At 27.5% G+C, this 24,533-nt stretch overlaps 2 protein-coding genes across 2 annotated transcripts; both read right to left on the reverse strand.

The window, feature by feature from the left end:
* Positions 1-3,336: 3,336 nt before the first annotated feature.
* LOC113852181 lies at positions 3,337-8,062 on the reverse strand. The gene is made up of 3 exons (XM_027482422.1): positions 7,763-8,062; positions 6,823-6,951; positions 3,337-4,668 (listed from the first exon to the last, which is right to left on the reverse strand). The coding sequence occupies exons 1-3, from the start codon at positions 8,060-8,062 to the stop codon at positions 3,337-3,339; spliced, it is 1,761 nt and encodes a 586-aa protein (XP_027338223.1).
* Positions 8,063-22,181: 14,119 nt separating this feature from the next.
* On the reverse strand, positions 22,182-24,443 carry LOC113871010 (plastid-lipid-associated protein, chloroplastic-like). Its single transcript, XM_027507670.1, has 3 exons — positions 23,910-24,443; positions 23,127-23,322; positions 22,182-22,827 (listed from the first exon to the last, which is right to left on the reverse strand). Exons 1-3 carry the CDS (start codon positions 24,344-24,346, stop codon positions 22,513-22,515), a joined length of 948 nt encoding a protein of 315 aa, XP_027363471.1. The 5' UTR covers positions 24,347-24,443; the 3' UTR covers positions 22,182-22,512.
* Positions 24,444-24,533: the final 90 nt, after the last annotated feature.

Genomic DNA, 24,533 nt, shown 5'->3' on the forward strand with positions numbered 1-24,533 from the left:
AATCAATATGAAAAAACTAAAATTAAAATTTTAATTTGAATTTTTTATTAAAGTGAAAAAGAACAATTAATCTTGATCTGATACATTTCTAATACAAATGAATTTTTTAAAAGCAGACAAGTGTAAAGTACACTTTATAGTTATTGAAAAGATATATATTCTTTTATAGTATTTGAAAAGATATATTTTTTTTTATAGTATTTGAAAAGATATTTTTCTCTGTTCTTCAAGGATCTTATGTCATGATTGTAAAATTAAAACTTTTAGAAAGATAACAGATAGTTTTAAAAGTCATGACACTAATATGAAAGATGTTATCAATAGTAGAATGCATTTTCTACCTTAAACTGACTATAAATATTCCTTACATAGACAAAATAATTAAATACACGACAACCATGTTACACTACTTTGAATATTATAAGTTATTTAGAGTAAAATGTGATAATTTTAATATGTATTTTTAATTAAAATATGTATATTCCTTTTAATTATATCTTTATAATTATTAAAAATAAAAAAAATCCAGGCATGACATAGATATTCCAACTAGTAATTTATTATAAAAATAGATTATGTAACATTTGTCTCTATAATAGGATTGATTTATATTATGTGTTTTTACTTTGTACTAATAATTAATAAAAATTTATTAAATTTAATTAAAAGAATTTAAAAGATAGAAATATTTGGTTTTATCACTATTATTATTTATAAAAATTATTTTTTAATCAAATAAAACAATTTTTTATAAAATTTTCTTCCATCGACCAATAACTATTATAGATAAAAATATCATTTTATATAAAATTAATGTATCTAAAAGTACTTTTTAAGCGGTATATCAATATCATGACTAGTTACACTCAAACTAAATTATAATACATGAGTTGGCTCAGGTAATTAACTATAATTAAATTTTAAAACAAGAAACTTATCATTTTTCGGTTTACATATTAGGTTTTCCATTTCACAATCCGTTATATGTTTATATTTTGCAACTCAATGGGTTTTAGTTTTGGGATTGAGTCTCTTGTTGACATATTGTATAATATTTATAGTTTAATGTGTTTTAAATCTTATTATATTTTTCAAATGTGATTTTTATGAATAATTTACTATTTAAATATAAATAATGATTATAAAATTGATAATTTTTTTAAATTTATTTTAATGCTTGTTAAATTCAATACTTCACAAGAATTTTAATTAAATACACACCTGACCACTGAATCCAAACCAACCTGTAGTTGTGTCAGATTGGTTAAGGTTGTGTATAAAATCTCTCTGCCTAAAATTTATTAAATGCACACTTGTTCGTTGTTTTTTCTTTTACTTCATTTTATGTGATTTTTGTAGAATTCGATAGCTTTATTGATATTCTTAAATATTAGTTAGTATTTGTCTAAAAAGTTCACTATTTTTTTTACATTTTATTATCTATTTTTATTTTTAAATATTTGTAACTGTTATTTTTTAAAATTATATTGATGTGACCAACAAAGATTAGTTAACTTAGCAACGGCTGAATTCGTGTTTCATAAATTCAAATAATAATGTGAGGATTTTGTTGATGAACTATTCCAAAAATATATTTACAAATGCTCTGAGATATGTTCTAACTTTAGTAACTTTTTGGAATTCAATTTACCTATTCTTTTTTTAAAAATTACATTAACATGACTACACCAACTTTGTGCCCGTTATTTATTGTCCATGCACGTCATGTACATCTCACATTTTGTTTGGTATTTTTTCATCATTATTTATTGCCTAATATTTACTAGTTTTTATGGTATATTTGAAATTTCCATCCAATTAATTTCCGGGGTGATATTATTGCTGTCTGCAAGTGTGATGCTAAATCTCAGTTTCTTTGGTTTGTATAACTTCTTCTTTTTAATGTCACATTATTCCATGTGTTATTCATTCAAACCAAAACATCTGAACCTTTATATATACTGTATCTACTTCCTAAAAGTTAATTTTTACTGGTTCAGGATTTATATATATCAGTCTCTGTTTCTAGTCTTCTTACTCGTTCTCACTCAAAGACAAATATTTTTGCCCCAAAAAAAAAAAAAAAACAAGAATGACGAGTGCTAGCTTATGTGAGTGAATTGATTGAGTCATAATAGATCAATATGCCGGTCCAAGTTGATTTTGTAAATTGTTTTAGAATCTAGAATTGATTTGGATCATGTCATGGGGTTGTTGGTATTTTTTAACACAACAAATGGTAAAATAGGAGAAGACTAAAGGAGAGCTGAGGAAGCAAAGAACATTAGAGTAGGACAAGATGGATTTGAGTATACAGCAGACTAAATTGGGAAATCTTGGTGGCTGGAATATGGTCCTTTGTATGTTTGATTTTCAAAACTCGATACTTGACTCAACACTAGTTAGGTCTCTATTTTCTATTCTCTTTTATTTATTTATTTATTATTATTATTAATTGTTGTCAATTGGCTTCCATGGTTACTTAGATTAATCATAAATGCCCTTATTAGAAGTGGCTTGAGCCAAAGTGATATATATATATATAACGTATTTTCTTTGCTCAAAATGGCTTATTTAAGCTCACGAGTTATCCAAATTAGTCAATGTAATTCTTGGCCAATCTAATTAGTTGATTAATTTTGGCCTTACAAGTTCGGAATGTTAGCAATTTTGGTTATATATATATATATATATATATATATATAATGTATTAGGGCCATTATTTTATTAGCCAAAATATTAAAGTGGTATAATTAATATAAGTTTATGGCTAAAGACATATATGTCATGAAAGGTTAATTATATAGACATCATTCGTGATATTATAATTTGATGAGGAGCTAAATTATAATTATTAATTTTAGGGTAACTAATGACAGTTACCAATATAAGGGTTATGCTCCATATTTGTAGAGCAAGTAACATGTATAATTACAGTTCTTTTTTCTCTTTATCTTCTTCAGAAGAGAAACCCAAAAAGAGAAACCTAAGGTGCGCTTTCATATTTAGTTTTCATCATTATATTGGGTATGAGAACACAAAAGGGTTTTATTCATCTTTATGCAGTAATTTCTCTCTATATGGATAGAAAGCATGTGATTAGAATTGATAATTGATTGTTTCAATTTGAATGAAATCCAATACAAAATAATTTTGAAACTTAACCTACTTTTGTCCACGTAAATTTAATTAAAAATAATTAAATCCAGCCAAAAATAAAATCAAGCCAACTCACAAATTATAACGAGTCAAATATATGCAAATTCAAGCTCAGCTCATTCATAAACAAACAAAGTTGGCCTTGTTCAGGTCTTCGGCTTAAGCATTTGTAGAAACCTAGATTTTTTGTTTTTCACTCTTTCTTTCAGAAGGAATGACTTTGGAATTGGATTTTGGTATTCCACGTGGCCATTCTGTGCACCCTTTCATCCCACGAAGTATATGTGGGTTCATGTTACATGTAGAGTTTCCTGGTCCCAACAATTCCGAGTGTTTGAAGCTACCTTCAACAGAACTTTTACATTGAGAAGAAGTAATCCCTCCATTCTGAATTATTGAGCCTGTAGACTCCTTTTGTTCATAACGATCATCACCAAACCTTTTATGTTGAGAAGATTGTGTTGAAGAAATCGTAGTTCCACCATTGGAGTTTTTATTATAATCGCTAGAGGGACTTGAGTTATCATGCAATGTTGAGTTTTTATTCAACATTTCTTCATCAAGACTTTCAATGTGGGCTGTGGGTAAGGGGCTAGTAAGAGTGAGATGGGAATCTGGTTTATTCACCCCCTCTTCTATATTGTCTTTTCTTAGCTCCTCAAAAATGGAAACTATATTGTCTGACTTTGAGAAATCATATGAAAGCTCAACAATACGTTGAATATTCACTGATTCAATATCCTGTTTGATCAACTGAGTGTCCTCTAATTCTGTGGTGTCTAGTTCAGCACCCTTTGATCTTAAGAACGTTTGAAGAAAAGCAATCAACTCAACCATTTGATTATATTTATCTTCAAGTACACATTGTGCTTCAACTAGCTTCATTTGCACACTTTCTTCACGCCATAGCTCAGCCATTTGCATCATCTTCCTCTCTTCTTCCAATTCCTCACAAATTTTCATGGAATCACTTAATCCCTCAAGCTTAGCTTTGTCTTCCCCTATTTGCATGGCTAATTCGTTACACACTTCCTCTATCAATTCTCTTTCTTTCTTTTCTTTCTTGTACTTTGTCATAAATTGCTTGGCAGATAAGTTAGCTTTAGCTAGCTCCTGTACCAATTTGGTATTCAATAACTCCATCCTTTCCCTACTTTTTCTTTCCCTCTCCAACTTGTCCTTTAAGTCATTTAACATTGTTTCAACCCTCTGGCATTCTCTACGCTTCCAAAATAATTTTTCTTTTTCAAGATTTTGCAAAAATTGTTTAACTCTTTTCTTAGAAGCCTTCTGTGCAGCTTTAAGTTTTTTGATACTCCTTTGAGCTCGTAGGAGTTCTTCTAACAATGTAGTCATAACAGAGTCATAGTCACCAACAATTTTTTCGTCTTCAACACACTTCCTGCTGTGAATCATAGGACACTCATCGGATGCTTCATTCTTAAGAGTAGGGTTCCATTTTTTCGCCTCTTCTTTTGAACATTTGAGATTTGGCAGAGAAGATTCAGTCTGAGCCAACCCCACAAAAAATTAATTAACAAATTAGAAGCTTAAATCTGAATATTGTTGTCATGAGGAGAAACGTGTGATGAACGATAATCCGTATCAAATCTGATGGGTGCCCGTTAAAAGCTATTCACGATAGTTCATGATTTTTTCATATCAAATCGGTCTTTGGCTATAGATATAAGTAATTATCTAGAAAATTTTACGGATGTGAGTACAGTTGCAAGCATGATTATCGTGTTATATAATCCATCATCTATATTTTGTAATTAAAATTTGATCATTTTCTAAAATAATTTTTTAATTTGGTTAAATTTTTTATTGTAATGCCGTATAATTAAGAATAATAATATTTTTTAATATTTTCATTTAATTTAAATCTTTTATTTTTATTCAATTTTTATTGATTTATTCTTATTTATATTAGTACATAATGGTAATTATATTTTATTAGTTTGTGAATACAAAATATATTTAAGTTAACTAAAATATAAGCAATGAATCTGAACCTACCTGAATATATAGATATCCAAATAATAAAATTGCTACCCATGTATGTAAGGGTCTGAGTACGAGAAATATATAGATGATAAAATCTATCCATTGTCGTTTTAAAATGATATACTTCAATTTTATTTATTTCTTTGATGAAAATATCTTTTCATCCTTAAAATTATATTTTTATTTTCTTCTCTATTTATTTTTAATCTGTATATTTAATAAAAAGAAAACATGTTTTTAGTCCCCTTCACTAAGGATTAGAAACATGATTCTAATAACATCTAAGAATTTAAACAAATAAAATTTAAATTGGAATTAATTTTAAAATACATCATAATACTTTTATGGGTGTTTAGTAGAATTTTTTTTTTTAAAATTAGAATATTAAAAGAAAACTAAGGAGTTGTTTGATTTATAAAAAAAAAAAGTTTCTTTTTCACTTTTAACAAAAAAATTGACATTTTATTTTATTTTATTTACTAGTTTTAAATAATTATAGAGGAAATGCTAAAAATAATATTTTATTTTCTATTTTTAATGCTTTCTGTATAAATTTTAAAAATAACAATATAATTGCATTAAATAAGATGACTATTTTATAATTAAATTTTTAAATAAATAATATTTTCTGGAATCAAATAAACCCTGACAGTTTCAAAAAGTTTTTTTTAAAACTGTGTTTTTCAATAAAAAAATATCTATGGAAAGGGTCATAATATAAAATTTTCATAAAAGTGAAAAAGCTCTAGTTATATTCATAAAATATTTTTGAGATTATTTTAAACATACCAAATATATTTATAACATTCTTAGAAATCATGATTCTCATAAAAACATGATTTTTAGAAGATATAATTTTTAGCAACGAAATAATATTTTGCATATCAAATATTTCCTTAAATATTAACAACATTTTTACTTTTCCTTTCATGAACCAGCTGTTCATATATTATTATTTTAATTCATAAATTGATTAAATTACGATCAAAGTAGCTCGGGATGTTCCAGATCCAGTTCATTCCACAAATACAACCCTGTTACAGTGTTAATTTGACAAGTTCAGGTTTTGAAAATTAGATTAGTATATTTTGAAGATTAGTCAGATTATATTTTGAGTTATCCTAATCTGAACCAGTGTTTCTTATTCTTTTAAATTTTATATGTTTTTTGAAATAAGTATATGTAATAATATAAGTTCAAGACTTAATAGATAATATTTTGCATATTATGATATTATATTTATACTAATATTATTTATTTTAAATTATATATTGTAAACAATTTTAGTTTTATTCTTAATTATTTCTGTAAGTTAATTATGTGTAATGTTAAGATTATTTTGTCAATAAACGGAGTTAACTTAATGTGTCCTATATATTATCAAATTTTGATTAAATCGGATTCAAATCTAAAAAGGATGCTATTAAAATTTCAAACTGAGTAAAGACAAAGGATAAATCCATCCCAACCTATACCATGTAAAAAAATAGCTATATAGAATCTCTACCCAATATGTCAAAGCTTAGTCATCCACACGAGCAACTTTTGGGAATAGATCGATAACTAAGGTGAACTTCACAATCCAAGCCATACTAAAATGCCTTCCAGTCTCAAATAGCCAATGCATTCAAATAATAAAGAGCTTGTAATTCATACCTCACATTGAATTCCATTTCCTGAACGCAAGATGGTTAATGGCCTCCTTAGCCGATCTTTCATCTCTGTAAATTTTTCTCCAGTATTGTGATGATGGGAAAGCGTGATCTTTACATTTCCGTTAGCAAGCTGAAGCAAACATGTGCGGGGAGATGCCATATAAGACAATGAAAATAAGAAAAAGGAAGGGGGCAAATTTACCTAGAATATAAACTATAGTCAATGATAAAACTCAGTTAAATAAAAAAGTATAGGGTAAAAATGTTGGTTTTTTTTTGTTATTTTAAATTGCTATTGTCCTAAACCAAACTTTGAGTCGTAAATTCAAAACTAGCACACTGTGAGATGGATCAAAAGAAATTGGTCTTTAAAAAAAATGTAAAATACCCAAAATATCATAAAACGTTAAACAAGAAGCCTAAGCTGAAAGAAAGAAGAAGCGATCGAACCAAAACAAAACGTTTAAACTAGGTTACTCGCTGAAGTTGTACCATCATAAGAAATTAAACACGCATGCTGATTCTTATATTAAACTTAGGTTTTATTTCTTCAACATATAAATATCAAAATGAAACCCTAAAAAATTCGATCAGATCTAGAAAAAAAAAACACTTCACTGTTATATAAACAAGAATTTTAAACTTTCCAGTCAGTAAAATTTGCTTACCTAGTTAGTTTTCCTTGATAAAAAAAAGCATACAAAGTTTACTACATACAATAGAGGCGTGTGCTTTGGCCTCACAAGACTAACTATTCTATATCTTCTCGTGCTTTCGGCTATGCATCACTAAATACTGAAATCTAAAGTTTCCAAAAACACTTACGTTTGATTTTTGCCATTTTGGGCTTTTACCGAACCAATCAAAGAATATTCTAAATAGAAAACATAGACACAAAAAGAGGAAAAGAGATACACACTAATATATGACATTAATTATACCGGAGACATGGGCAATGGAAAAGACGATGCATTTTGAAAATCAGCACCGCCATCCTCTGAGGCTTCCATAAGCCTAAACTGGCACAACCCTGCAGCGAGCTTCCTTGCAGAAGCCTCACTTTTGTGTAAACCTTCACAAAAGTTCACAGGGGAATTGCTATTATTATCAGAGTGCTTTTTGGGTGCAGCTCTGTGCCGAAAAGCAACGGCGACGGCTGAATTTCGATGTTTCCGGCGACGAGGGATATGGGACTGACCGGAAAATATCATTGGATCGGGAAGAGGGTTGTTGGACGCCATTAACAGAATAAGAGAGCTTCAGACACCTAAGGGTTCAAAGCAAAAGGAGAGAGAAGAAAGCTTAAAACATGGGAGGAAACAAACATAGGATGGTTAGGAATTTCGGAAATCAAATGTTTCTGCTTTCCGAGGAGTCACTTGGCACCTGTATTTATTTCATTTCCATGGCATTATTTTCCTTTTTTTCTTTTATATATATATATATATATAAATAAATAAAAGAAAAAAAGAGAAATAAGGCCCAAATGAAATATATATATATATAAATTGTGACAAAATTTATTTTTTCTAAGAAAACTTTAACAGTCTTCAGTAAAATATACGAAAATTATTTATTGAAAACTGTGTTGTTATATTAAAGTATATTATTAACTAGTATTTTAAGAGACTGATTAAAAGATGAATAAATAAAAAATTATTAAAATTTACATTAGAGATGTATTTAAATTAGGAGGATGTATTGTTATATCATTTAATAATAAAATTTAATCATTGTCATATTAAAAAATATCTTATTTTTAAATGATTAAAATATTTAATAAAATATATGATTTGCTTTTTATCTAATACTTGGTGTTAGCCAAATTTTTTTATAAAAGAAAGGGTTGGTTCTAGCAAAATAATGTCTTCTGTGGGTCTTTCTGCATGTCAAGATGGTGCCCTATTCGTGAAAGTGGGCACATCTTATTCCTTTTATCATTTTTTTATCCCAAAAAGAAAGGGTTGGGTGAAGAATTTTATTCCTCCAACCTATGCGGAGGACGACGTAGGAAATCAGTCTAGTCATGTACGGACAATAACAAATACCCAAACCTACGATTGTCTCCTCCGAGTCCGAGGTATGGACAGTGGTCCAGAGCCCAGGGTTGCATCTTCCGAGGTTTGTAAATTCTTTTGCTTTTCCACGTAATCTTCAAAATAAAAATAATAATTTATTTCAACATGAGATTAGTTAATAAAGACTAATGTTAACTTTAATTATTTTAAAATTATATTTTTTATTTAAAAAAATATACCTAAAGTAAAATTCATTAATATATTTCTTTTAAAAATAAATTTATATTAATATTCATAATTGTTAATACACTAACTTTTTAAAATAATATATAATTTCATAATTTTAATTTTTTTAAATATAATAAACATTTACTTATTAAGATACTATTTTTAAAAGGTAAGTGAGCATGTGTTAGAGAACTATTTTAAATACATATTAATTTTTTTAACTTAATTTTTAGAATACTTTAAAAGATATTATGTATAGAATTTAAAAATAATATATATAGAATACAAACATTTTTTAACTATATTTTTTATTATTTACTTTTAAAATATCCTTTAAAGCTATTATTGATAATTCTTTATTTTACCATTAGATTTAAATATTGTAATGAATATAAATATATGTATGAACTACGTAATGGATGTAGAGGATATGCATGCGAATGACATTAGCAAAGTATAGAAAACATTTTCAATAGAAAATAAGAAACCAGTAAAGTTATAGAGCACTGGTGTATGTATTTAGGTGATTGTACTTTAGCGAGTTCTTTTGTGTTATATATACTTATGTTGAGAAATTGTTTGAGGCATGAGGGTAAGGGAGAGAAAATTTTAAGTTGCAAAGGAAGATACTCGCATGCACTAGTAGAAAAGTGTTATTTATAGACAGATCTGTCCGTAATATAGATAAAATTATAGATGGATTTGTTTTTTTTTTTTAATTTTTAAAAAATTTGTCTGTATTACAGATGGATATGTAGTTTGCCCGCCATTTGGCGCGAAACTATATAGACAGGAATTACAGACAGATTTTTTTGTCTATAATTTAAAAATTTGAGAGAAATTGGGAATGGGAGTTACAGACAAATTTTTCCGTCTATAAATGGACTCGACGAGTTTACAGACGGAAAAATTTGTCTATAAATAGACATTTAAAATACACTATTTCATTAAACCATTTACAGATGGATTTTTCCGTCTGTAATGTCTGAAACCCATAAAACAGCACCTCCCCCTTCCTCATTTTTCATAAATCTCTCTTTCTCTCTCGCCTCTCTCTATCTAGGAGCTCAATTTTTTTGCCTTTGTGAGTGATTAGAGCATCTGTTTGTCAAATAATTTGCATCATTGTATTTCTAGTACGATACTTTAACTTTTAATCAATTTAGTTTTTTTATTTTTGATATATTTTAGAGACTTAAAATTTCTAAGATAGAGTTGTAGGATTGAAGATTGTATAACTGGGGGAAGGGTGTAGAGGTCCTTCTTCGAACCTGATTATTGTGTGTTGTGAGATTGTTTGTGTTTGTGGAGTTTGTAGAATATGCATGTTGTGGAGTTACAAGGAGATGTGCTCTAGAACGATTTAGGATTGTGATGTGTTTGTATTTTATGTATTGATTAATATATTGTTATATAATATATTAGTTATGTGTGGTGAAATTTTAATTTTTGTAAAAAAGTGGTAAACAAAGGTAAGAAATTTGACATGTATTAGGGGAGATTCTGCCAAAATTTATATAAAAAATTTGTGTAATGTATAATTGAAGGTTGATACCACATTGTGTATTTGTATTAGGTTAATATAGTTCTTGATCCAGATGTTTCTTAGAAAATTTTCAGTGGATGTATGATAGGTTGCACCCAAGTCGGAGGGAATAAAACTAGAATTCTTTGAATCATGTAAAGCATATTGTTGGCCAATTTACTATGTTAATGGATATAAATTCCAAACCGTTAAATCATGTAAAGGGAGAAAAATAGATAATAGTGGGGTAGTGTGAAAGGAAATTCAAGTGATGGTGACTATGATTGGTATGGAAAACTTCATAAAATAGTTGAGCTTGAATATGCTGGTAAAACCATAAAAAGGATTGTCTTATTTAAGTGTGAATGGTTTGATCCAACACGCCTAACAGGGACACGTAAACATAACCATTACAATATAATTGAGATTAACCATACCAAAAGATTTAAAAGCTTTGACCCCTTCATCATTGCACAAAATGCAAGACAAGTATATTTCTTATCTTACCCTAGAAAATATAATAAAAGTTGGAGGATTGTAATAAAAACTAAACCAAGGGGTCGAATTGAAAGTGATGAAGTAGGTAATGAAGATGCATATCAAATTGATGACTCAATCCCTTCACGTGTAGTAATAGACATCGTTGTCCCTCCAAATCTATCTTCTCTTTTGAATGAAATTGAAATAATTGATCCTCCTATCCAAGTTTTGAGAAATAATGAAATGGATGACATGACGGAAAATGAGGAGGAAGGATTTATGGATGAACTTTCATCGAGTGATAATGAAGGTAGTCTTAAACTATTAGAGTAAATGAGGTAAATTAAGTAGATTTGTCAATTTACTATGTTTTCATGATTATTTATTTTGAGTTATCATTAATATTAATCATATTTTATAGCGATTATGGTTTTTGTCTCTAAACATATATTGTATTTGATTCAGATATGGTAGGTAAAGATAAGAAAGGTGTTGCTCAGCGTCCTAATCGTGGTAACACTTCTTCACCCATCACTCTCACTTTGATCTCCACACTAGCTATAGTGCAGACCTCCCAGGCTAAGGGCAGGAGCAATTTATCATGGTACCCAATTCTGGGTATATTGCTCCTCCTCCTCCAATATAGCGAGTTTCACACTCTGCACTGCCTACTATACAGGCCACACAGTCACCTACTACACAGGGCATAAGAGAGGGATCCACTACTGTCCCAGCTGTAAGTGGACAACAGTCATCACAGACACAGACATCATCGAGATCGTTACAAACTTTGAGATGGGATGAGTCCACTTGGTAAGTTTCCTTCAAAATATGTTGAACATTGCGTATTTTATATGAATGTTATAATAATTATTTTATTTTATTGTGTTATCAATTGGATGCCACCACAAAAAGGTCTCCACCAGGTCACAGATACCATTAAGAAGATATATGATGCGCCTTACACAAGTTTTGCAAAGGTGCCGAAGGATACAAAGATGGAATGATACAAAGATTGGAAGGTAATAATAGTGTATTAATTTTAACTAAGTGTAATTATATATTACTGTTTGTACCTCTTCTAATGAAATTATGTTTATGTAGAGCAATTTCTCCATTCCCCCCAGGACGAAAAGATGATTTTCAAGGCCTAGAAGAGTCGCACTGCAAAGTGACTAAGACATATGTACACTGAGGCTCATCAAGATCCTTCTACTGCTGATTGGATAACACCCAACTTTCTTCATGCCTTGCAGCAGTATTGGGGTACAAATGAGTTTAAAAATCTCTCTGTGAAGAACAAGACAAACAGGGCATCTAATAAGGGGGGATCATTGCATACTGGTGGATCTAAGACTTTGGCTGGCACTAAGGCAAATTTGATATGTGATTTTAAAATTCATTTTACTCTATCTACAATTTCATATTTGAGATTGTGATTTATTTTGAATTGCAGAAGTCGTTGAAGAGACCACCTACGACTGGAGAGTTGTTCAAGGAGACACACACTCGCAGAGGAAACAAAAACCCGTGGGTTGATACATGATCTCAGGTCACATATGTAAATCATTCTTATTGACACTGTATGTTATTATTAGTGATTTGTTAAATAGTTCTCCATATTAATATCTAATTATCTAAATTGAACTGTAGGATGACTATGTTCAAAGGTTTGAGGAAACATTTTCTCAAGATCCTGAGTCAGTTGATGAGGATGCTAAGTGGTCACAGACAATGGGTGGCCTTTATAAAGGTCGCATTATAAAGAACTCCAAAAGCAAAATGAGGATATGTGGAAGATCAAGAAAAGTGCATGGAAGAAGAAGTAAGCAAAGAAAATGGAGAAAAAAATAGAGAAGAAGGTGGCATTGAGAATGCAAAGGGAGGTCCAGTAGTAGATGAAGCAACATCATATGTAGATGCAACAGATGCATGCTTATTTTGAGCTCATAAGAGCAAGCAGCTCCATACCTCTTCCTCCTCCCCCACCTGCTCCAACATCACCGGTTTTCAACTACATGCATCATTCTTCTTCCAACTCCTCGTCTACTGATGATGATACTCTTTCGGATGATGATCATACAGATTATTCATGATGAACACCTATATTTTATTTTTAACATTATTTATTTGGATGTTTTTGTCTTCTTTTGTAATGATATTTAAATTTTATATTTTATAAATCATTTTTAAATGTTTAGATGCCCAATTTATAGTTTTTATTATGTTTATAAATTATAATAATCAGGAACAGGTACAAATAACTATATATATAAATAAAAAATACCAATAATAATAAAATATATCACAGACGGATTACAGAATGATTTTTCTGTCTGTAACTTACAGACAAATTGTAAAATCTGTTTGTAATTCTTTACTGATGAGGATATTATAAACGGTTTGTGTCCATCTGTAATTTCAAAATCTGTTTGTAATAGTTTACAAATCTGTCTATAAATCTAATTTTTATGAGACTAGATTTGAGCATGCACATCAAATAAACATTCTTATGCCAAGGTACATATATTAATAGTTATTTTATAGACAAGACATCTCAAATGGAAAATCTATATGGACAAAGTATTTCATACTTCTCATCAAAAATAAAATTAAAAACAAAGTGTCCCACTCCATCATATCTGCAAAGAAACTAATAACAATTTTGTGGATGAATGCACCTAGAGGACAGTGATATGCCAACTCTTAATCTTGCATTAATTAATTACATTTTTGTTGTCTAAGCTCCCAACATTTCTATCCTCTCCTAATTTCTATTTCACTTCCCTCCAATCAATTAACAATTTATAATTAGCTTTTTATTTACTTTTGAGATTAATCAAAGTTATATACCACCTATAACCTTTCTAAAATTACTTACAATATATTTTTCTTAAGTTTCTAAGCTTTTTTTTATAATCTATTATTATTTAATCGTGGTGGTGATTGTAATAATAGTAATAATAATAGAAACAACTTTGATTAAAATGTTGGATTTCATATATGAATTAATTCTTTAAGTTGTAATACAGTTTTATAAAGTTTCTTTTCTTGTTTTTATTTCTTATTACTATCACCCTTGCTTAAATAAAGTAATTCTGAACTTAACCTTTTAATTAGTTATTTATCAAATTATTATTATTATTACTTTAATTTAAGTGATAAAAATATATGTATGTATATAATATTTCTTATTTATATTTATATATTTCTCACACTTTTTCACATTTTTTATTTGAGTCAAATGCTATACTTTCTTATAAAATAATTTCTTGTACGTGAAGTGTGTGCATAACTTAATTTCGTTTTTAATTATATTTTATGAGTTGTTTTTTTAATATTTTTATTCAATTTTTAATTAATATAATTCAATCATTTCGTCAGCTTTTTTAACTATTAATTTTTAAAAAAATTATCAATTAAATTGATTAAACTATTAAAAAAATTATCTTAATCAAAACCCATCAATCAGAATATTATATTTTAACAAACACACAAAAAATTCTCTTATTTTTCTTTTTTGAAACTCTAATCTCATAACATACATAATCCTTCAAACTCGAATCCCATATCTTCTTGCGGTTTCTTATTCTAAATCTATCTTAAACCTTCAACTATTTAAATAAAAAATAAATGTTGAGAGTTTGTTGTAAACAAAAATTAACATAGAAAAAACTTATTTTGAACAAAATATGTTAAAAAAAATCCAAATTACACATGTACTGGTAATAATAAAGAGATAATCAACTAAATTAAATCACAATATTTTACACAAACCATGTTGATAGAAAAAACAGAAGCAAAAATTAACAACCCAAACAAATTTAATTCCTATCTAAAGGAAGGTTTCATATTCATCCTATTAAAATTTAATTATATACATTCCACTTTTACACTCTAAATTTAATTATATCATTTTTCACATTTAAAAAAAATTCCATGTTTGTAATATAGAGTGAGACAATTAAATTTTTTACCAATTGAGATCGTTTCCATTTAAATTTTTTCCCTACAGGTTGGACGAGTTATCAGTTTGGCGAGTGGATTCAAGTAAGTTTAGGTTAAAATTTAATTTCACTCTTTTTTGGATCACATATAAAATGAATTTTACTATTGATGAAAAAAAATGAGATTTAATAAATGAAAATGAAAGAAACAAAGAACGAGTATAGAAAGAGATAAAATAAATAAACTAAAAGATGAGAATAATTGAAAATGAAGAACTACAGCAGATGAGCAATGGTGGAAATGCAGAATTGTGGAAGTTATAGATGAAGTATTGTAAATGTTAGAGACAAAGGAATGTAAAGTTGGAGAGGAAGTACATCAAAATCATACAATGGCATTGTAGGATAGGTGTGGGAGTGAAAGATTAAGGTATGTGATTTAATAAAAATGGCAAAGGCTTTGGAAACACTAGTGGGACATGATTAGGCTTAAGTTCTAATGAGTTCAAAATCATAAACTCATAGCTGATCAACTAAATTATTTTTAACCCTTTTCATCACTTCAATTGACCTGACTCCAGTACGAATTTGTTGCATACTCATTTTCACTTGTTAGATTCAAGATTTTGGTCCCTTTTTTTTCCTACTCACCCCTAATATTACAAGTCAACATCATACCCCTGTCTACACATTTTGGTCTAATATTTACATTTATATATTTGTGCATAATTTAATTTTTCTTTTCACGATAACATTATTTTTAGAGTTTAATGTTAGGACATTGTCAATATAAAAAAGTTTATATCGTGAACTATACTGTAAATATGATTTATATACTAATTAGTATCAAAACTAATAACTTTTGCTTATATGACAATTTATGAATAAATATCAGTATATTAAAATTAAAATAATATTTTTCTTAATCATCTATATGTTAATTTTTAATACTTTTGGTGTAAAACATATTAGTATATGATAAATAGTGTAAAAAAATTACATTAGTTCTTAAATATCGCAAGCAATTTTTTAAATTGAATATCAAATTTTATATGGTAAGTATATTTACATTAATCAAAATAATTCCAGTGTGAAACATATTAGTATATGATAAATAGTACAAAAAAATCACATTAGTTCTGAAATATCACAAGTAAATTTTTACTTATTTTTAATGGGATACAATAGTCGTTAAAAGGATTAATATATATCATCAACATTTATTTTTAAGAGGTTAAAATAAAAATTTCAAACTTTTTAAGGAATATTTATCTATTTAAAAAAATTCCAGACATTCTTATCTTTTTTCTGTTTCATAAAAAAAAATAAGAAAGTAAAAATTAAATTTAGAAAAGTGAAAAGTTTTTTTTTGAAGTTTTTCTAAATTAATTTTTTTCAATTCTTTCTTTGTATTTTTTTTCCTTTAACTTAAATTAAAAAATATATACTGTTGTTCATATGTCGTTTACTTTCGCCCAAACAAACCTAATATTATTTTGTCATAAATCCAACCCTTCTTGCGTTAAAAAAACAAAAAACAAAATTTTCATAAAGATTCTGTTCATCATCGTACCTTATTCAACATCCAGTGTCCATCTGCATCACACCGTATGTTTGATGGTACATATATCTTGAGTTTATCTTGTAAACATTTATTTTAATTTTTCAAATTGTAAGAATCAATTATTTTAGTCTTTAATTTTATAATAATCCTATGTTAATATTTAATTTTACATAGTAACATTTATTTTACTCATTTTTATATTAAATGACAACAAAAATAAATAAATTTAAAGTAATTTTTTTGTAAAATTAAAAACTAGAATAGTTAACACTTATAATTTAAAAGACAAAAATAAATATTTGTTTCAGTTTAAGGTTTAGGAACGATAAACGGCTGGAATGTTAAAACAATGAGTGATAGATTGTTTCTATAACTAATAATTTTTTTTGTCATACACGAGTTTTATTAAATTAAAATATAGTATATGACTATTTTAAAATTTAATAATTTTTTAAAAAGTAAGTATACTAATTATTAGTAATAAATATTTTATAATGTTAAATAAAATTTAAAAAGTAAATGACAAAAATAAAATTAATATTAAACTAAGAAAATAAATGCATGGTGTATAAAAATTTATGACATAATGAGACCATTCAGATCTCAGCCACCACTGAGTATTTCATTAATATCAATGCAGGAAACATCGTTTACTCTTTTGAAGACAGCCACTTGTTGATTGGCATACCTAAAATTTACCTAACGCTCAGCACTCAGCAGAGTTGTATTCAACAATTAAAATTCTAACTAATGTCTCAGTCAAAGGAATCGCACCCAAAAAATTAGTGAAAATACACGTTCATAGACAATTCAAGTAGTTGATTTCATCGAGATTCTAAAACTGAATAATTGTTAAAACTAAAAAAAACATAGGCTTCAATCCAATTAAATTATTAAATTAAGAATTTTATAAATAGTTAATAATAATAATAAAAATTTTAAAATATAAAATTGATCAACGTTGATGAATATGAATAAGAAACAGGTTACTTGACTTTATAAAATTTTGTGTCGTCAGTTTTTAATTTTATGTTGTCATCGTATTTATTATTATAAATTTATATATATCAATGCTAAATATAGAAATGAACGGTTAAGATTAAGGATGGAGAGCGGAGAAAGACAGCGTGCAATAGAGGAACCCTTTTAAAGATGCTGTGTTGCTCCCTCTACTCTGTTAATTTGATTAGACCATTCAACAAATGTATTAAGACAAAGGTACTGAAACTCAACACCAATATCTAACTCTACTCTTCAGTGCTATCTTTTTTGGACCCACTCTCTTCTGGTTTTAGCTACTTTCATCAATACTTGTAATTCATCATATATGGCCGATACTCTAGTTGATGCAAAATTAAATAAAAAAGGATTTTCAGATGCAGAGATAGGTTATAATTATCAAGTTTTTTCTGGTAGATGCCCAACATTATCATCAATGCAGTTCTGCTAAATTAACAATTTTCTTATACTTTCTTTTCCATCAAATTACAATTTTCCACCTTTATTTATGAACCGATATCCTAAGTTGCACAGTGGAGTTTATTGAAATGATCACAATAGCAAAGAAGAATCACAGTAACATCACGAAGACTAATAGAAAAATTCTCGTAAAGTAAAAAAAACATGAAACTTTAGATTAAAACAAAATTGATTAAGCTAAAATGAATCATTCATACAAATTCTACATCAACCAATCAACTAAATCGAAAAAAAAATAGATAAAAAAAATTATAAATATGAAGTTTTTTTTTTACTCATCACAATAGGTAATTCTTATGGTGTACTAAAGACTCAAATAAAAAAATTTTGGCCGTCGAAAAATTTTAAATATAAAAATTAACAATTATATTCATTATTCATCTAAATAATATAGGTGAGATAGTTTGTAATTTTATCTAAAAAAATTTTATAAAATAATAAAATTATGTTAAAAATTTCTAAACATATATAAAATATATATCAAACTACATTAAAATTATATATATATATATATATATATATATATAATTTTAAATGCGAGGCTTTTTTTTTTTTACCCAATAAGAATAACATTACTCAACCTTTATTATATTATCAATTTTGGATTTAATTTGTTTCATTTGGCTTAGGTCTAATTATAAATATGGTATATGACTATATGTACTTGACATTTTTTTTAGTCCCTGCATTAAAAATTATATTTTAATTTTTATATAAAAAATTATCTTTATCATGATTAAAATAATGTTAAATTTATTTTCTGTGCTTGATATTTTTTTTATTTTAATAAATTTTGATCTTTAAATATATATATATATATATAATTTGTATTTTAGTTTCTATATATGACATTACTTTTTTGTATTGATCAAAAAATAAAAAATATATTATATTATTATTTTAATAAATAATAGAGACTAATATAATTTTTAAAATAAAATTGAAAAATTATTTTTTCATATATAAAGTAAAACTAGAAAAAGTTAAATATAAAAAATAAAATTATAAATTATCTTTAATTTAAGTATCCTTTTAATATTTATATTTTGAATAATTTTTTGTTTTAATTAAACCTCAGTCTCTTCAAATGGCTGTAATTATGTCTTTTTGTCCGTTTTTCTCTACTCGAGACCATTAAATAACCATTTTTTACTTAAAATTTCCATAAACTCAACTATGTAAGTCGCTTAAAATCCTTTTCATGTTCAAAATTTTTTAATAAAAATTATATTTTATCAAATCAAAAAATTTAAAATCCCAAAATCACACTCCATACAAAACTGATTTTGAGATTTTTATACAATTGTTTAACAAAAAATAAAATAAAAATATGATAAAATTTTTCTAATTAATTTAAAATAAAATAAAAAACATATAATTTTTTAAAAAATAAGGAGATAGTTGGTTTATTTGTTGATTTGTTATTTTATCAAGTATTGTAGCGTATAAATGAGATTTTAAGAGGTTGTTTGATTTAAGAAAATATTTTTAATTACAAATTTTTATCTTATTTTTTATATTTGCTAATATTTATATAAAAGGTCATGAAAATATTTTTTATTATTTAAAAGTAAAAAAATAATTTGTAAAAATATTAAGAATTTTATGAAATTCAAGTCCTGTTTTTTTAAACTAAGTAGCAAATTGATAGGTTTTATTTTTAAAAAAATACGGAGAACAAAATTTATGTGTTCAATTTTCATATTATGAATAAAATTTACTTAAAATAACAATTAAAATTAATTATTAACAATGGTTGGGATTGTTATTATTATTTTAATTATTATTGTACAATTTATTTATAAATTTATTAGAGTTTGATTTCATTACATTATTAATATACAAAATTTTACACTCTCACTTCCTTAAAATATATAATAAGACTAGATATATAAACAAGATTATTACAATTAAAGAACGTATAAAAACTATAGAGTAAATGAATATGATTAGTTTGGAGAGCAAAGAGAAAAAAAAAAGTTTTTAGTTCTCATATTTTAATATATTTTTATTTTTATTTTTTTGAAATTTTTTTTTTAATTATTAATTTTAAACTTATTATGTGTCATTTTTTAGTTTAGTGACGTTAATTTATAGAAAAAAAGAAAGTTAAAGATAATATTCATATATCAATATTATCACTTTTAAAAAAATTATATTTAACGTCATTTTTAAAGTGAATGTTTCAGTCATCAATTATATAGAATTTTTAATAAAGATAATGACATTATAATGAAATTTTTTGAACTTATGTTACTAGGAGTGTTCACAGTTTTGGGTCACCTAATAAATTCGATTAATTCAACTCAATTCAATTAAAAATTATCAGATTGGTTTAGGTAGACGAGTTAGTTCAAGCAAAAATAGTATAACCTACTTATGTACGAGTTGTTAATATTAAAACTAAACTTAACTTAATTTAATGACTTGTTATATTTGGGATCGTGATGTTAATGGCTTAATTACTTTCAATCTTTTAGAGTAAATCAAGATCTTAATTCTTATCCTAGTGAGTGAATCAAAATCCTAATTTATAATCATTTTTTACTTACTCTCTCATTTCATGTATCTAATTTTTCCTTTTCTGCATTCCATTGTGGCACCATAGCTTCTACTTGTATCATTTGAGTCTGCATTTAGTATCAAAAGTCGTGTTCTTTATGCATAATATAACTCTTTGAAACCCACTAAAATTGAAACTTTGATTTGTGCTCAAAATTGGTTAAAGTCTGCTACAAAAAAGATTGTTGATCTACAAAAATTAATTGATGTGGTGCAATTTGAAACAAGTATAATTGCATAAATAAAAATTTAAAACTTACTTTTTAAACTTACATTTTATTATTTTGTTTTAATCTTTCCATTTTAATCATGAATTGTTAGATATTCTTGATGTTCCAGGTCTTAGATACATTAATATCAATCTTACTTTCTAGTCTCTCTAATAAGATAATGGTATAATTTACTAATTAAATAATTTTAGTGACTATAAGAGATGCTATAGTCTTAACATTTTCATTTGTTTATATATAATGCATCATTTCATGTTTTCGGGCTTTTCAATTTGTTTGAAGTGAAGAATTAAAAATTGATAAATAATTTAAACATATTGAATATAATTTATGAGAGGTAATCAAAGTTTATTTTTTAACTCTATATTATTTAAACTCTTTATTTTACATGAATATTAAATTGTTAGTACTATATTATATCTTAAAATGAATGATTTTTTATTTTATTTCAATTGATTTGTTATTTAAGATGTTGAGATTAAATCATCAATCATACACATATTTTTAGTTACTAACCCGGCTTCCTAACCCATTCTATGATTAGGTTAGATGAAGATAAAAAATATCAAATCTGAACTACCTTAATCCATAAAATTTTGATTAGATTGAATAATTTTTTAAACTAAAATTCACGAAACTCAACCCAAAAACAATCCTTTGTATTAATGTGAAAACAATCGTCCTTGCACCAAACACTTGGTTTACATGTAACCAAAAAGTAAAAATAAAAAATATTGTTGGATTGACTTCATGAAATTTCTTGAACGAGGAAAGTAATAAAATTTTACATTCATTATTTCCTTAATTGTATGATTTCTTCATGCCTATATTATAAATTTGAGTATTTATTCTTAAAAATAGCACTATCTTCATACATATTTTTCTTCGCATGTAATGTAATAACACATTATTTCATTTATTTTGTAATATATTATTTATGAAATTTTATATCAAATTAAACTAATTTTTTTCTCTTCAATTCATTAAACAATCATTGGACAATTTTAGTTATTTAATTATTTCATGTTAAAATTACGTGAATCAAAATTAAGTATAATCATATATTTGCAAATTATTATTAAAATAATATTTTATTAATTAAATTAATTTTGATAAAATTTCAATATTCAAATTTTCAAATATTTTGTCGGGCCTTGATTAAAATGAACTTCTAATGTTTAAAGAGGTGCTTTAGTTAGGTCATAAAAAAAAAAAAAAGAGTAATTACAGGTGAAATGAGTAGCTGCGGGAAAATGCTGATTATTTTAAAAATGATAAAATATCCCAGAACATACTAGTCTATTGTTTTTCCTTTTCTTTTTTTGTAGGGAAGAGGGTCGTGGTTTTTTTGAATCGACAGGGTCATGTTGGGTTGGGTTTTAGTAATTGAGTAACTGGTTAAGGATGTGAATGGAAACAAGAATGAACACATATTTTTGGGCCAACCAAACTTTTGAATCCAACAACACCGAAACTAGGGTAAGCAGGCCTACAATTTTAGTATTGAGTTATACCTTCACAATTACAGGTAAAACTCAACAAATTTAGTTCATGCCTTTCCCTCCCATTATGTTCATAAGATATTATATATAACAAAGATAAACACTATTTATAAACATAAACTAGACAATATCCAAGAGTAAACCAAGTTGTTTTGTTTAGTTTGTGAGAAGAGAGCTTCCTTCCTTAATGAGAACAAATACACTGCCACCATCACCCCTTGAGATGCGTAATTCTTCATCAAGGTATGTAGTTAATAACCACGACTGAGCGTTGCTGTTGGAAATTGGGATCTTCAAGGGAGGCTGACTTGAAATTGTTCTCACAACTGATGAGGCTGTGTCTTGCACAGAGGTAATGATGCCTTTGAAAGGCGTAAGGTCAATCTTTTGCCCCAGAAATTCCACATTCTCTGGTATCTCTATCGAGTCTGTCAGCTGTGGAGTACCAATTATGCCTTCCTCAAACTTAATCTGAATAACATGCAATAATATGAGGAAATGTCACTTGTAGAGCTAAATCAACATGTTGAACCAACACATCTTACACACACACACTATATATTTGTCTCTCCATCAATTTGGTTCAACTTATTTTGGAGAAATTACTTACTTCTTACAAAGCAATTATTTCTGTAAATTTAAGCTGACCCAAACATGTCATTAGTTTATCATATGATTGTAAAATTTCAATTTGAGCATATACCCATGAGAACAATTCATAAGATAAATTCATTGGCTTGTGGCTAACTCAGGAGAAATTGAAGAAAAACCTGCACACGTTTAGGACTTCGAACATCAAATTTGGCATTAGTACTAATTGAGGCGGTGGCCAATGGACCCGCAAACTGAACAGAGTTTTGGACGGTGAAATTCAGCGAGTCAATGGTCTGAGATATTTCCTCTACCTTGACCAATGGCAGTGTTCCCCTTGACAACAACGGGAATAAACCCACAAAGGATGTATACCTGCACAACCACAAGTCACAAGTCCATTCACAGGGTTGCTACTTTCTTAAATGTTCATAATCTCTATTGTGCAGCTACAAATAATGGGTAAAAACCGAAAAAGAACACAAACCATATTAAGTAAACTGAAAAAATAATAATAGGATGATAGTTAGTTGCAAGCTACTAAGACTTTCTTATGTTAACTAGTGCTGTCAGAAAGCTTTATTCAAATTATTCCCATCACCACATGTAATGCAACCTAAGAAATTCAAGTAACGTCAATAACCATTAAAACAAGTAAGTAAGTTCCCCTAAAACTAGGACCTCTCTCATAATTAATCAAAAGCTATAAAAAAATACTATTCTAATGACTTTAGCCTAGGCAAGCATATAAGTTAGAAGAATTTATAAATAAATTACAAAAAATAGTTTATAACTTTCGTCAATTCTCTTAATTATTTTAATATATTTCTTCAAGTAATTTATTTAAATAAATTTTTGTAGCTGTCTTATTTTTATTGAAGAAGTGCTTAATTAAATTGTAATGGAATCGAGCAAAGGTGGTTGTTTAGTGAGATTAATTGGTATTAAGAAAGAACTCTTACGCTAGAATCCATTTTCCGTTGAGCAGTGTCAAAGCATCGGTGGGTGCAGGTGTGGGGTTCTTGGCCTCGAGCTGAGTAATAAGCTCAACAATTTCCGCTCTGGTTTCGCTGGTTGCTTTGAGTCCACGATCGGTCCCATAAAACGAATCCACCAAAGCCTTCTTCAGCTTCTCGATTTCCGTCGGTTTCTCCTCCGCCTCTGCCACCGCCACGCCACCGCCGTTGGACTCCTCCTTCTCTGGGCCCCACTCGTCTTCGTTTGTCACAGCTCGGACACACACCACCGGCCTCGGAGAATCCGCGAAGAGCCTCGGTTTTGTGAACGCTTTGGTCCAAAACCCAACGGTTCTGGGTTGGAAAATAGAGGGCGTGGAGTTGAACGGGGGGACCGAGAGGGTCTTGCTGTAAAGTTTGGTGTGGTGAGAGAGGGACGCCATTGTTTTGCAGGTTCAGAGAAAAGTGAAGATGGGACAAAACAGAGCAGAACAGAACAGAATGGAGAAGGGAAAGTGGGGGATGGATTTATAACTTCAACGCATGAGATTTGAGAATTGACTGTGCTACGTTGTAAAATGAAAAGATCGTGTCCTTCTGATTAAAAGACATTGTTGTCCTTGCATTTAT

The sequence above is a fragment of the Abrus precatorius genome, unplaced genomic scaffold (assembly GCF_003935025.1).
Source record: "Abrus precatorius isolate BTA unplaced genomic scaffold, Abrus_2018 Scaffold10, whole genome shotgun sequence".
Lineage (NCBI taxonomy): Eukaryota > Viridiplantae > Streptophyta > Magnoliopsida > Fabales > Fabaceae > Abrus > Abrus precatorius.